Here is a 16,243-nt window from a genome sequence, read left to right on the forward strand (position 1 = left end):
ATCTATAAATGGTCTGGCTCCTCTTTATTTGTCTGACCTTATTGAGGTTTATACTCCTTCTAGGTCACTGCGGTCTGAGGGCCAGCTAAACCTCAGGGTCACAAAGAAGACCCGCTTAAAGTCCAGAGGCGACCAAGCCTTTTCTGTTGTAGCCCCCAAACTTTGGAACGCACTCCCCTCCCACGTCAAATTGGCCCCCTCCATCGAGACCTTTAAATCTCGCCTAAAGACCCACCTCTTTACCTTGGCTTTTAACCCTGCTTGAGTTCCATCGGTCCTTGTATATGTTTGTCTCACTGTGATGCTATTGTTTTCTGTTGTTTTTCTGTAATGTGTCTCAGTTGTTTTTCTGTGTGGTACTTTTAGTGCACTTTATTTTTTTCTCCTGTACAGCACTTTGTAAACTCTGAGTTTTAAAACGTGCTATATAAATAAAGTGGGTTGGATTGGATTGAACAGACAACCCTGCAGTCTCACATACTGCAGTCTGCCCGAGAGATTCTTAGATCTTAGATCCATGCCACCAAACCATGCCCCCCCCCCCCTCAATACAAGCTTCTGTGACTGGATAGTTTTGAAGACATTGGAGAAGTTTAAAAAAGCTTGATTCTAACTTGATTCTATTGCCCAGGGTGTCAAGGTGTGTGAATGCCGGCCTTGTTTAGCATGTAGAATAGATGACATCATCAAACATCAAACCCAATGTCCACCTGGTATGCAAACTGAAGGGGGCCAATGTAGTCACTCACCATCGGTGAGTGAAGATTTTATACATGTGGTGGGGAGCTCAGAGTGGAAAGTAGGCTTTCTAATAACACAAGCCGCCTTTGTATTGGTGAGTATAGGTAAAACGTATTTATATTTCCGCAACAGAGGAGAGGCTGGTCTGCATTTCATGTGAGTGCAGGAAGACAACAGTCCCATAGCTCTAATGAAGGCATTAGACTAGATCTATACTATACTATATACTATACTATACTATACTATACAATACGCCAACACCTATGTATGGGCGATTGGGCGTACATACTGTAGGTGGTTCTGGACAACTACCTATCCAATCAACTCGACATCGGACATAAAAATGTACCTGTAGTCAGCAGCAACACACGATTTTCGAGATACGTCTACTAGATGGACGTGTATATGCACGTACAGAGATTTTGTCCATTCATTATTTAATACTCCTATCTGTATCAATAAGAATGTGTATATTAGAGTGTTCTAGATAGATGTAATCATACATCAGAGCATTTCAATGTGTTTAAAATAGACACCACATTTGTCAAAATTAATGTAATGGTCCAAAAACATGACAGACACAAAGTTTGCATGTGTAGCTCATCTGGTTTTACAGCCAAAACAGTTTTAGTTAGCAGCTATTGAGGTTGCGATGGCGACCCCAAAGGTCGCCATCTGTACATTAATGTCAGATGCTGTGACGCTTTGTGATACTTGAATAAATGTTTCATACCATATGTTGTAATAATTCTGACCTTTATTGCATTTGTCTTTAGTCTTGTCCATTCTTTGCATTATTCAGGGGGGTGTGGTAACAATTTGATAGATTTGTAGATTTTGTGGGCCAAGGTGCACTGCTTTTCTTTTCTACCTTTCATTACACAGTAGGTTGTGGCAATTTTTATGTATGAAATATAAGCTTTTGGCTACATTTACTATGTGTATGCTTCTTGTGCTGTGTGCAATCACTTAAGTTGAAGCATTTTCTTTAACAAATTTTCTACATTTCATGATCTAGATTCACATATGAGTAAACTAAGGCACCAGTACAAAAACAGCAGCACAAGATTTTCGTTTTTTGGTTATATACATTTCTGGCTTGTGGCAAAATACTGCAGGATATTATGAGTAGAACTTTTAACCCAAAGTCCAGAAGGATATTATCTATGAAAAAATGCATTGAATGTGTAGTGCCCATGATGCGGGAACGAAACTGAAAGAAAAGGGACCTCACAATATGGCCTAAAGAGCACAATTAAAAACATGCTCTCCAGGACAGACCGCTTTTTAGAATGGTCAGGCCTAGAGGTAAAAAACACCAAATGTGCTGTCTTGTACGAAAGGAGGAATGTAGGGAACCGGTGGTACCACTCCAAAACAGACACACCCCCAGTTTTCACCATAGCCTTGAAACCTCTATATATAGGCTCTCCACGAGACATACCTCATACCTGGACATAAACTACCTTGGACATAAAATCAACATTGCAGGAGAATGGAAGGAGCATGTTAATATATTTATATATTACGTATATTTCCAGTGTGTTTGAAGCAACACAATCATTGAATATTCTCCCATAAGGACTCTGTGGGATTTTATATCAATTGTTGTAGCTGGCAGCCACTGGCTTGCCACAATCTACACTGCTCTGAAGGTGAGTGTGGGTATATGTGTGTGCTTGTTTGTAAAGGCATGTTGGCATGGTAAAAGTGATAAGAGTAATTTTGTAGAATATTAGCCTCTTGGTGAAGGCAAAGGACGCTGGCACAGTTTCTTTACACATGACATAATAATCTACTGTACCTCTTGTTTTTCTTCTGTGCCCCTTGTTGAAACTTGTCTGTCCCAAAGGCAACATTGCTTCCAGGTATGTTGGTTGTTTCCATGTGGTTGTAATTGACTTGAACATTAGTTACAATCCTAATATGTCCATGTTGAGAATTGCAGTTTGCAAATAGTTTTTGCAATGTTTACTGCATTGTAAATAATGGGCAGAGTCCACAGGAGGGGCATTACGCTATCTTTAATCATTGCCAAATCTAATGTCACCTCAACCTTTTGTTATCTCTTGCCCTTTGAGGCGGCACTGGCTCAGGGTTAGAGTAGCTGGATGGGAGGTTCCCAGTTCGATTCTGGGCAATCCCCAGTGTCGAAGTGTCCCTGAGCAAGACGCTGAACCCCTAATTTCTCCGGATGACGTGCAGGTTGGGGCCTTGCATGGTTTCCTCCGGCATTGGTGTATGGATGTGTGTGTGAATAAATGCTCCATTTACCTTTTATAGGAAGTTGTTACCAACTCCAGTGTCACCTCAACCTCTCTCTGTTATCTCAAGATTAGAATTTGTGAGAAATGGTGCAGCGGTCTGTGCAAACATTTAATGATACAAGTAGGTAATAAAGGTTATAATGCAGGTGTGGTAGGCTACTATAGTAGTAATGGCTGATAAAGTGTAGATAAACCAAAAAAGTTTGCCAAAAACTAAAAGTATCAATATAAAAAGACAGTGTAGTTAATGTGTCTACGGGCATTGGTTCCAGACTAGCTAGGTAAAATAAAGAAATCAAAATATATATTTGCCCATTTACATTTTTTTAAATGACATGAAATGGCATATAGGTACATTTGGCTAATTTATCCAAAATGTAAAAGATTTTTTTTTTTTTTTTTATCTTGTTTAAAAAAAAATCTGTCTAACGATGATCACTGTCACTGTCACTGGTGGATGGGTTTCTGAACTGCCCCACGGACCTCACAGACCAAGGGGGGAAAGTACTACCTATCATGAACAGGTTGAAAAGTGGTGAAGTGGTCCTTTAACATTTTGGAAAGAACAGAACAGAAGGTGCCCACTCTTTCTGCCCACCTATCCTGATCATGACAGTCATGATGCGACTTCCCCTGTTTTGAGCGCCTTGTTACATTTACAAATGTAACGTGAACATAAACGTTCAGATTTCAAATATAACGTGCTGACTCCCGGGGCCATAGATGTTAGAACTTTGCGTGGGTGGGAATTAGCACCACTGCATTCCGTATTGTTCAATTAAAGGCATTTGTATCCGACCGCCGGCCACATTCTCAAGCTATTTGTATGCTTTCAATACGCTCCTTTATCGGTTGGGAGGTGTATTGCACCCTGATACATTATAACATTTTCTGAAAATTGCCACCGTTCGGATTAAAATGCTTTTTATTAAATAATACGGACTGCACGGCTGCTAATGCCCGCCCGTGCACAATTCTAACATCCGGGGATGAGCAGCAGCACTTTATGTTTGAAAACTGAACGTTTATGTACACGACTACACGTTAACTTTGTAAATGTAGCAAATAAGTTCCGCCATGACGCCTCGTGAAGGACGAGCGAACCATGGCTACCTAGTTTACTACAATACCCACAATCCTTGCTGATCTCCGGCGAATCACAAGAGCATAACAACTAACGTTTGCAGTGACCGTCAGTCATTTCAACAAAGATAACCGTCTCTCAGTTCTGATTTATCTTCAACCTCCCGATACAGTATGTGTTCTTTAACATATTTTTTCAGACTTGACGAGAAAAAGTATTGGCTACTATAATTTGTTAAAGGCTCTTCTGAAAAACAAAACTGCACAACTGTGATGTATAATGTTTATTTTTTTAAGCTTAGTGATTTTGGAAATTGATTAAATGCCAAACAACTGTGGATACGGGATCAGTGATGATAACAATTAGGTGTTGTGCATGCCTGCCAGGGGAAAATGCAAGTTCCGTGCCGACCCGACAGAGAGGGACCCCAGGCGGCTTAAAAGTCGAATTAAACCTCCGCCTGCTCCAGTCCACATGGAAGTTTAATAGCAGCAAAGTTTAGTGTGTTACTAGGCTAGTACGCTTTACAACCACCACAAACACAGAAAGCGACTGTCTGTGAGGCATGTTAAATGCAGAATTCTGCATAAACACGCGTGCTGCCAAGGGGCTCTGGCCTCTGCTATCAACATCCCTCATGTGTTCAAAGGGTAACCCTCTCTTTGTGTTCCATGTTTGATGGCAGCATGTTGGAGTCAGTCACTGAGTGGTTCTGGTGTGAGCGTCTATGGCTACCAGGTAACATTACCTGGTCCGATCTAGAGGACCATGATGGACTGGTCTATGCCAAACCTTCTCATCTCTATGCTGCTTTGCCCTGTGCCCTGGGTCTGCTCCTCGCCAGATACCTGTTTGAGAGGTGAGGAGTGTGTGTGTGTGTGTGTGTGTGTGCTCACATTGATTTGTGGTTTAATTTGATTTATAGTTGGGAACCATATTGAGACTTACGTACAGGTCCAACACATGGAACCAAGTGGGGCCCATACAGGTTCGATGTGTACACACTGTCTCAGACGAGGAAGATCACATTGAAGATTCAATTTATAATGCATAATCTTTCACTCACCAATTTGTCCGGTGATGAGATCAGACCCAAAGGTCTGTATGAAAATAAGAAATAAACGAATCCTTAGTCTCGTAGAAAGGTTTTTTTATTCAACACTGAGTGTTGGACATTCAACCAAGATACGGGCTTGCCAAGAATTCTTGATTGAATGTTAAATCGGTCAATATTTCTCAATTTCAATTTCAATTTCAATAAGTCATAGAGAAAATATCCCCAGACAATAATTTAACCAAAAGACGTGCCTGCCAGAAGTTTTTGTTAGATTTTAAATCTGGAAAATATAAATATTTTCATTGCCATGCAATGGGCTACCTTAAGATAATGTGACCGAGCAATCGGTAATGAGTTTAATTCTCACCCCTCTTCTGTTTGATGTTCTAGGTATGTGGGCGATCTTCTGGCTAAGGTTTTGGGAATCCGGGATGCAGTGCGTCTCCCAGCTGAGCCCAACCACATCCTAGAACAACACTTCCACCACCAGACACGAGCCCCGTCGCAAGTATGTTAACCACTTTATTCTACCACTGTTAAGCCCTCTAAACTGGACATTCAGTTGGATGGGTGGATGGATTTTATTTTGTCATTGGACACAAGTGTACAACGAAATTAATCTGTTGGCATCAATCCAATGCAGTACAAAAAGGCAATCATAGTAATGCAAAAGTTGTTAGAAGTGGCATCCAGTAATTGCCAAGAATACTTTGCCGTTGTACTTGGTACACCAAATCTTGGGGCAATGTGATTCATTGTGAGCTTATACTGTAGATCAGTTATTTTTCTTTTGCATTTATTTCCCCCAGAATAGGGATGCTACTATGCTTGGGTTCAAGTGGTTATGAGGGAGCTTCTCGTTCTCGCTGTTGTGAAGAAAAGCAATGGAAATAATTGTCGCTGTTACTGCTGTTAAATATGACTCATCTCATATTGGGATTTCCCCAAATCAGGCAGAAATCTCTGATCATGCAAGATTAGGATATGCCACTGCCACTATATCTTCTAGTGAAGTGCTGTTTCAGGACAATACAGCCATGTCATGGTAGGTGGAAACAATGTGGCAGTCTGGCAGGTACCAGTAAATCCCTTCACTTCTTGTGTCTCAGGCTGATGTGAGTTCTCTCTGTAAGAAGACCAGCTGGTCAGAAAGAAGAGTTCAAATATGGTTTAGGCGAAGGAGGAACCTGGAGCGACCAGGCCTCCGCAAAAAGTTCCGTGAAGCCAGGTCAGCATGTTGTGCATGTTTGTTTGTACATAATTATACGCATGTGTGCTGTACATTAGTGTGAGCATCTGTTGCTGTGTGCTCACATTGTGTCTGCCTGTTCACAGTTGGAGATGTGCATTCTACTTTTTTGCATTCATCGGGGGAATCTTGGCTGTCTATGATGTGAGTATCACTGCCACTAGTACTGAATATTTTAAATCACTTAGTTAGACCCTCTAGACTTGGGTAAACGAACAGACCTGAGTTGCACTCTACTTCAGTTCTTTTTTGTGGCTAGTATTGGAGAACGTTCCCCTCCAGAAAAGGAATATCCTGGGGTTCAAGTGGTTAAATATCAAGTATACAGCATCTCTCTCTCTCTCTCTCTCTCTCTCTCTCTCTCTCTCTCTCTCTCTCTCTCTCTCTCTCGCTCTCTCGCTCTCTCGCTCTCTCGCTCTCTCGCTCTCTCTCTCTCGCTCTCTCTCAGCATGCACAGCATGCACTATCCCTCTCTGTTTCTGGCGCCCCCTACTGGTACTAATAAGTCATATACTCGTGCTCATGACCAATGATACATAGGTACGCACGGACATTGCTGGTTGTAGAGTGGTTGCATCACTCAAAAAAAATAGTGTACTCTCTACCCCCCCCCCCTCTCATACTGCAGGGTTTTCTCACACTTTCTCTGACAGTTGATGAAGTGTACTCACTGTACTAGGCTAACATGTATGAGCATGTCGATTTCCAGCACTGCTTTTAAATGTGTTTCATCATCACCTCCCTCATATTGTTCTTCTGTGTGTTTTTAGAAGCCTTGGTTTTATAATCTGAGGGAGGTTTGGGAAGGCTTCCCTAAACAGGTAAGAGATGAAGTCCACTGAATTTCTCTCCATAAAAAGGTTGCACAGTATTTCAAGTGTGATTTAATCTAGTGCTGACATGTGTGTCTCTATATGTCTATGTCTGTGTTGTCATGCAGTCTATGCTGCCATCTCAGTACTGGTATTACCTCATCGAAATGGGCTTCTATCTCTCTCTGCTCCTAAGCCTCACATGTGATGTGAAACGGAAGGTCAGTGCACTGTTACTGTATGTATCTCAAACGGAGACAATAATGAAAGAGTTTAATTTGAAAGCACTCTGCATTATTTGGTTTCCTGGGTCTGATTCAAACACAGTATATGAAATACAGGTTTCATAAATTCATTAACCAACATTTTAAAGTAATGAATCCCTCAATGTCACTCTTTCAAATAATGTACAGTGCATGTTTTTGTTTGTCTGTGTCTAGGACTTCATGGAGCAGGTTCTCCACCATATAGCCACACTGACCCTGCTGGGTTTCTCCTGGTTTTCTAATTATATCCGCATTGGAACCCTCGTCATGGTAACGCATGACTCTGCGGACATATTTCTGGAGGTAAAGCCCAATTTCGCAGTGACTTACCCTATTGGCCTGAATATAAGACCAATGGAAATATCCTAAAACAAAAGAGTCGTATTATAATCGGGGACTAGACTATTTGACATTCAATGCTATTTTTCCACAAATGAGTCTTGAAAAATGGGGGTCATCTTATAATCAGAGTCGTCTTATATTCGAGACAATACTTTCACTACTGGCATCATCATCATGGACGCTCGAGTGGCGTGCGGGGGGAGTAAAGGCTCATACATAGTCTGGATTTTCGGTGGTTAGGTGACCACCGAACTACAACATGACGTCACGAGCCGCAGTGAAGAGCAAACCACTGCCACCGCTCCAGCCCTTCTCTCTGTTTTTACTCACCACCGCTCAATGTTATTTCAGCTCCGGTGGTCAGCTCCCCACCGTAGCGGTGGTCACCTCACCACCGAAAATCCAGACTATGAATAGGCCTTAACTGTTCACTACCACGGCCTAGTGGTTAGAACGATACGCAAGAAGGTTGAAAAGTTGACTCTGTTAAATGAAGATGCCAAGGATTCGTCAGCGACGCGTCACTGACTGGGGTTTATAAACGGCTTAGAGTCCGTCTTACTTCCGTGTTGTGTAGCATAACGGTGACATCACTGTCAAATCATTGGTGTCTTTACCATTCACCTGTGTTCAGTGAGCAGCAGCATAACGACAACAAGCTGTAGCCTGTTCTTTTTGAGAAACACATACAGGTATTTCGGGGTGGCCTGGCGTGGCCAAATGTGCCACACCGGGCCACACCTACAGCAACACTATTGTCAGGTATTGTAGTGTCTGGAACTGGAAATACAGCAGCAAATAAAAATGGGACGCCCAAATGGACGTTTTCCTTGTTCTCCAGCCACAAAAAGGAACCGGATAGAAGAGGAGTGTGTATGGACACTCTGTCACCAACCTTTTTGTTTACTTACATTTAAAAACTTAAAAGTCAAAACTTTATTGACTTAAAGTCATTAATTAAGTCATTAATTTAACTTTAGTGAGTTTAATGACTTCTGTGCTGGTTTCAACTGACTGTTTATCCCTATTTCAAAATGGTGCAGACCACGTCCTGAAACGTTGCATGTGTAGGCAGAATAATTTGATCACGCTCGCGAACTGATTAAATAAAACACTACGGCATTATTATTTCATGTCAAAACATTCAAGTATCAGAAGATGATTTAACCCAGGTAAAGTAATGCGTCACTCTGCATGTTTACCTAAAGTCTTCCCAGTTATTTCTGAAAAAGACATAGGCCAGTCAACTTTGTTTTTGTATGATGATGCGCACCCCCCACAAACCAAGCCGGTCAGCAAACATTTTATGAACTGTCAGACAGGTAACTTGGGAACACAGTTGACCATGTTCAGGTGAGGGAAGCCAGGCAGTCCAGCAGCTCCTATGGGCTGGGGCGGACTCTGAGCCTGTTGATTTGGATTGTTGAATGCTCTACGAGCAATGTCTTCCCATTGGGGCCTCTGCATTGGCAGATGTGCCAGTAGGGTGGAACAGTAGTGACAAAACACAGACTTTGTGGGGGGATTCATTGCCTACAACTAATATCCGCATATTCCAAACAACAAAGAACTTTGTTCGGGGGTGGACGGGCTTGTTGAACGCTAGACCACACACACCCACACAGTAAAGGTGTTGGTTGGTGCTTGTGATAAATGTGTGGGTGGTCTTTGCATTTTCAAGAAATCCTTGTGCCCATGTCCTGCAATGTCAAAATGAGCTCAAATCTGGGTCAAGGATCTGTGTTGCAAGTCCTTCTCTCCACTAAGCTAAAGAGAAATGCCTCAAAATGTATACATCAATGAATAAGGAATAACCACTTTTCCCTCATCGTCTGACAGGTTTCAAAAATGTTATTCTATCTCAAGTGGAAGTTGGCTGCCAATGTCATCTTCATGGTGTTCACACTCCTGTTTATACTGACAAGACTTGTCATTTTGCCTTTCTGGTGAGTTACATTAACAACAAAATATTTAATAAAAACCTATTGTAGAAGCTTTCTATACTTGCAATACATTTAGCCCACTTTTCTTTTTACATGACGTCTTAATGAAGTAAATAAGTAAATGTACTCCCTTCTACACTGCATACACTACATCTTATTTCATTTAGACTTGCTTTACGTTTTTTTGCATGGTGTTGCCTTATATTTTATTGCAAAAGCTCTGTTATTAAAAATACTATGCAAATAAAAGTTATATGTGTCTGTTTAATGTCATCTTCCCCAGGTTGATTCACTGTACATGGGTTTACCCTCTAGAGTTTCATCCTCCCTTCTTTGGCTACTACTTCTTCAACGGCATGCTGTTTGTGCTGCAAATTCTTCACCTCTACTGGGCCGTTCTTATAGCAATAATGTTGTATAAGTCCGTCTGCGGCCAGGTATTGTTTTGTTTGTGTGCATACTTTTGCAGCAAAAATATACGTTACACATGTCTTTTTTTATTGTCCCAGCAACATTCCTTCTTCGTACTCCTTCACATTTTGTCCATGTCTCTCTTTTGTCTCTCCTCGGTTTCGTAGCTGGAAGGGGATGAGAGGAGTGACGAGGAGGAAGATGAGAGTGAAGAGGAACATGAGAGTGACGCCCTGGAGAAGCGCAACAATGGGCTGAGTGACAAAAATGCCTATGGAGTCAGAGGTCGTGCCAACGGACAGACAGCGAATGACAAACGGAGGTCGTGCCAACGGACAGACAGCGAATGACAAACGGAGAGACTAATGAAGTCTGAGAACCACACACCCAAATGCCAGCAGTTGGCAAGAGTCAAGTGCTGACCTTAAATTACCCATTGACATCAGAGGAGCCAAGACACTTGACCAGAATGATGTTGAGATAAACTTTGAACGATGTTGTTCGAGTCATAATTGCATGGTTGCCGGAGCAAGTTAGCAGTGTTAATCTATTGATGTTAATGAACTCTAAACACACCCTTTGTGTGTTTCTTTTTCATGTTGTTGAACTGTTTCCTGACCGGAGTACAGGATTTTCATATTTTTCTTTACTTGACTTTTTTTTTCAATAAATCGTACATATTGATATTTGGTCGTCTTTGCCATTTAGGAAACATTTATTTGAACATTTTTTATTTGTTTATATTTTAATTGTTTATATAATATGAATAACTGTATATAAGATTTAAGAAACATATTTACATTGTCTGGCTGCTAGACCCCATAATGCTCTTCCTAAAGGCATTCCTTAAAATGTATATCTAAATAATATAATTTTATAAATTGATCAAGAGTGGGTGATATTAAAATATAGCCTGGCTAGTAAGCCAGACCGAATCAGCCGTTGGCAAATGTTGTGTCAACTTGTGTGATATTAGTCTGGCTTATTAGCCAGGCTAATTAAAATATACCCTAATTTTAGAATAGTCAATTTCAAGTTAATGTAATTAAATTAAATTAAACCTCATTTTGGCTGGGGAGTTGGGACCATAGCCTAAAACAGACCACCAGTCCTTGAGGGAGTTCCAGGTGGTCACGGAAAAGAATACCAGCACAAACAAGAATCCTACTGGATCGTGAGTGTTCCAGGTGGTCCTCTTGGCTCAAGAGTTACATTATTGTTAAACATCTACATTACTCAATTTACAAGAAGTTATCTATCCTAATGTACCACATCAATAAAATCGTTTATTTTGGGTCTGAAAGGCTAAATCTCATTGAATGGAGAGGTCCGTGGCTCAAATGCTGGAAAAAAAATAATGGGCCTTATTATGAAAAGGGTTGAAAACCACTCGCCTAAAATATAGGTTGGGACCTAGCTGGGACCTCGTGTAAAACCCTTATAGACCTCTGGGTGTCGCCACCTGACCTCAGTCTGAATACTGATTCAACACTTCCAGCAATGGCCTCGACTAGAACGCCCTCTAGTGATCATCAGCGGAAACCTAATTTCTCCATGAGGATCAAGCTAGCGTTCGTGTTGTGTTACCATAGATACCATTACACAAACTATGCGTGTGTGGTAAAAACAACACTAAGTAAAGCTACCATAATTTTGTTTTAGTATTACATCTCATCTGATATCCGATATGACTTATACCAGAACCTACCACCATAAGGTGCGCCTCGGGAACTGGAACGAAGACCTACACTTGGAAGAGGTTTGTTAAGAATTCAGACTAGGCTAAACTCTAAAGTCTTCAACGTTTTTCACATTTTCAGAAACGAAGCAGGGAGGGACACACATTTTTTTAAATTGTGCTGCAACTGCAAGTTAAACCTTTTCATAGATTTAATTGTTTGATAGACGAAAATATTTTGTGCCAGGCAGCTAGGGACCAGGAGTCCCATGGCCATAAGAGAAGATTTGTTTAAACATTTTTGAAATAATTCACAATTAATCTAGATTAAAAAAAAAATATATATAGGCCATATATCTCAGTCACAACACGTCACAATGCAGCATGCTGTGATCATCTACGTGTGGAATAGCCCAATAAGTAGATAAAATAGTGTTAAAGTGGTTAAATAGATTATTCTTGTAACAATTTAGCTGGAGACCTGCTGGAACCCTCTCAAGGAGCCTCCTGGGGGTCCCTGGACCCCACTCTGAGAAACTTGCTACAGTATAGTGGGCTGCCACTGTAGCCTACATGCCAAAGCAGAATCCTATGTAAACATACTTGTAAAAAAATGTAATCTTATGCAGGATTCATTGAAAGAGTTTTTGCAGAAGAAAGCCAGGGGAGAGCTCACAGTGCAGAAAGTAGACTTCCTCAAGCAGAACATTCTCAGACAGGTAAAGTCTGGCCAATACCTATTTAGACTGATTAGTATTTAGTCCTCAGTCAAGAGCTTTCATACAGTATTTTCAATATTTAATAATATTTAATAAAGTCATATAAAAATATAATTATTATATTATTTATTACATAATTGCACTGGTGACAGTATCCTGTCGTGTCCTTGTGCTGCAGGTGAATCTGTCTGCTTCAAAGGACGGTGGGTTGCACATCGGGGATGTTGTGATGCTGGTGAATACAGGAGGACCAAGTAGGGAGCGCAGTGCAATCAGTATCAATGCAGACATCAATAACTTGTCAAAGGCTCATAATCCTCTCATTCAAGCTCCGTGTGGACTCACTGCGGGAAGAAGTGTACAGCCCTGCACACGTACTGCCTTCATTATCACCAGGTACACACACACACACACACACACACACACACACACACACACACACACACACACACACACACACACACACACACAGTAATATGCTTACACAGAGGCACCTGACCTCATGAAGATTGTAGAGATTGTAGTGTTTGGGCTTTCCACTTAATATTTACTTGCTTATCTAGTGAAGCATATAGGCTACTGAATGTGTGTATATGGTAACCATCACTTTAAAAGGATATTTCACTTGAAAAAATATATATTTTGGCCATTTTATTGTCTACTCAGGCTTATGTGAACACCCTGCAGGCATTTTCTTTTCCTCTTTAAAATGTTTGTTTTTGTGGCTTTCGCCTTTATTTTATATTGTTAGAGGGATAGATAGTAGGCTGTCAGAAAATGGGGAGAGAGATGGGGGGGTGACACACAGTGTAGGCCGTCGGGAACGGGAGCAAAGCCCTGGGCACACTGCCAGACTGGGCTGCCAGCCAGGGTGCATGGACCACTGAGCCATGGCCCAGGCCCCCCAGACAGTTTTTAGGTTGATATTGTCCTTCTAATACGCGAGGGGCCGTGTTTTTTCATTGACTGTTTGCATTTATTTTTAATAATTCTTTTAGATTTTTTTTGTCTTGAGACTAAATAAATATAAACAGTAAATGAAAAAACATGGACCGCTCATATATTAGAAGGACAATATCAGTCACCAGAAAAAAGGTTGGGTGTTTTCGATGAATCTATCATCCTATTATGAATGCGCCACGTCTCTGTGTGTCTGCGTGCATGCGTGTGTGTGTGTACGGTTGTAATGCATGTAACTCGAGAACCGTTTGCCCCACCGACTTCACATTCGACACACGCGTTCCACACCCCCGCAGGGAGTGCAGTGCCCGGTACCGAGTCGTACACAGTTGAACCACCACAAAAGGCTCTGGTCAGGCTCTGCCAGTGGACCTAATGAGCCTAAGTCCCCTCACCTGTGCAATTTCCAGCCTCTGCCTCAGCCAATTGATTGCCATGGCAACCCCACTACTTAACCAGTTTTTCACAGTCAGTTTGCACTCAGACACAGGCAGACAGACAGATACAGAGATCTCCATGTGGGACACAGACAGACAGTTAAAATGGGTGGTTTGACAACATACTAGATCTCCATATACAGTATGGGCTATGGGCACAAAAGGGACAGACAGATAGTTAAAACGGGTGCTATGACAACGGGTATTATTAGGTTCCCAAGTTGCATCGTTCCCAAGTAGGCTGGTGGCCGTCGGGCAAATACTGAATCATGCAATGTAAAAACTGTCTGGGGTGTTCACATAAGCCTGAGTAGATGATAAAATGACCAAAAGTTTTTTTGTTTTCTTTTTTCTTTTTTGTGTAGTGAAATATCCCTTTAAGTTTGCATTCACAGCACACATTAATATAAATGTGTAACAGTGCTTCTCTGTGTTCAGTGTAGATGGTGGTCCGCTGGGATCAACTCTACATTTTGAGCAAAGCTTTGCTCTGAAAACAACCAGTGGCTTTGCTGGAGGGGTGAGTCACCTCAGTACATAGTAAACACACTCATCATGGACTTCTAAATATGAGGCGCTGGAATTTGCACATCATTAACTAGGCTATAACAGAACAGTACCTAAATAGATCACATTCTCAGTCATCAGGGTTAGGGACATATATACTCCTGCCAGTGCTCTTGACCATCAGAGATGGAGCTGGTTCCTGATGATGGGTCAAGAAGAGACATTTATCCACAGGGATTAATAAAAAAAACACTGTGTGGTTGTAAAATTGTTTCCCCTCGTCCTTCAGCTGTATCTGACCAGTGACCAGCGGACCTTTCAGAAGGTGAATGAATACATTATTTTCTTAAGGACTTATTTTGTAATTATCATCACATGGACAACATATATGTTCGGTTTGTGGATAGCAATCATAGTTGACCACAAACCTCTTTAAATAATTACAATTCAATGTATTAATGCCAATGTATTTTACCTCCCTACTTATTTATCACTTTATCAGGAGCATTTATGTAGGAGTCAAACCTAAATACTGTGATCTGATTCAAAGTGTGCTAAGGTGTCTCGTCTCCAGGAAGTGAGTTTGGATGAGGATAGTTCTTTCATTTCATGGTGGAAGATTGTGCACTTTGACCCCCAGGAGAGGCTTGAATATGAGGGTCTGCCCGTCCCTGTAAGTCTGATTCTTTCTTTTCTCTACTCCCCAATCATTACGTCACAAAAAGTTATAAGTTAAAGTGTATGTACATGACATACGATACAGATATACGTCTAACCCTAACCCATTTAGGTCATAAATAAAATGATGTCATCATATTTTAATGTTTTATTATTCACAAAAGTAAACCTAGATAAGTGCTTTATAGTCTTGGAATGTTGTGTTTTGGAGGGGGTCAAGGACATGCTATAGTACCATTACTATTTGCTATTATACAGAGATAGCTTACAATGCGTAGCAATTAAACACCAGTATATTATTTTAACACTTATTTAGTAACTCCCTCTTTGTATCCCTACAGGCGAATGCCAAAGTACTGATCATGCATTGCAAGACAAACCAGGCTCTTGCTGTTCTCAATGACCAGAAGCTATGGTAATTTATCCTTTTTCGATTTAAAACCCATTTTGGGCGGGAACCCGTTTTGGTGTTAGCATTATGTTATGCTTTAGCTATTGAAAAATAGCAGATCTACAAGCTCATAGCGCGCCACCGAGTGGCGCGCTACGAGCTTGTAGGTCTGCTATTTTAGAAAAATCGAAGAACCACTGACATAGAAACATAGCTTTTTCAGAAAACTGTCAGGATGTAGAAGACATTGTTAGAATCTGATCTCAGGTCAGAATGGGTTAAAATAACCTACAAAAAAACAGCATTGTAGTGCTGCAGCTGACAGTTCTTTCTGCAGGACCCCGTATGGCACCGAGTACGAGGTGACAGCCCACACCTTCCTGGACTCCCACAGAGCCGAACAGGACAACAACCACTGGATGTTATCAACATGTGACCCTGCAGGCCAGGCGCTTTTGCTTCTTGACCGTCCACAGATGGCAGAAGAAGAAGAAGAAGAAGAGCTCCCACTCACAGAACCTAGCATGTAAGCCTGTGGGATCCATTCCACACTAATGCCTGTGCAAACATGGCAGAGTAATTTCTTTTTTCTTTTTATTTATTTAATATACTGTAAATATGTCAATAAATGTGGGTTCTCTGAGAATGAATAATTTGTTCTTGGTGTGGCTCTTAAGGAGTTGAAATGTATTATTAATGTT

General features: G+C 41.2%; 2 protein-coding genes across 3 annotated transcripts; both read left to right on the forward strand.

Moving 5' to 3' along the window:
• The first annotated feature begins 2,289 nt into the window (after positions 1-2,289).
• cers3b (ceramide synthase 3b) lies at positions 2,290-10,770 on the forward strand. Of its 2 annotated transcripts, none has more exons than XM_083762666.1 (11): positions 2,290-2,396; positions 4,778-4,951; positions 5,540-5,657; positions 6,259-6,377; positions 6,485-6,542; positions 7,169-7,219; positions 7,339-7,431; positions 7,651-7,779; positions 9,658-9,764; positions 10,045-10,198; positions 10,340-10,770. In XM_083762666.1, exons 2-11 carry the CDS (start codon positions 4,779-4,781, stop codon positions 10,520-10,522), a joined length of 1,185 nt encoding a protein of 394 aa, XP_083618792.1. In that variant the 5' UTR covers positions 2,290-2,396; position 4,778; the 3' UTR covers positions 10,523-10,770. The 2 variants fall into 2 exon arrangements, with proteins under 2 accessions (XP_083618792.1, XP_083618791.1); XM_083762665.1 differs by lacking the exon at positions 2,290-2,396 and adding an exon at positions 4,128-4,263.
• A 1,089-nt stretch (positions 10,771-11,859) lies between these two features.
• On the forward strand, positions 11,860-16,072 carry cfap161 (cilia and flagella associated protein 161; the record flags this gene model as incomplete). The annotated part of the gene is made up of 8 exons (XM_083762709.1): positions 11,860-11,931; positions 12,480-12,569; positions 12,748-12,965; positions 14,405-14,486; positions 14,763-14,798; positions 15,024-15,146; positions 15,493-15,566; positions 15,880-16,072. The coding sequence occupies 8 exons, from the start codon at positions 11,860-11,862 to the stop codon at positions 16,070-16,072; spliced, it is 888 nt and encodes a 295-aa protein (XP_083618835.1).
• Between the last annotated feature and the right edge of the window lie 171 nt (positions 16,073-16,243).

This window comes from Protomyctophum parallelum (genome assembly GCF_964188405.1).
Source record: "Protomyctophum parallelum genome assembly, chromosome: 4".
Taxonomy (NCBI): Eukaryota; Metazoa; Chordata; class Actinopteri; order Myctophiformes; family Myctophidae; genus Protomyctophum; species Protomyctophum parallelum.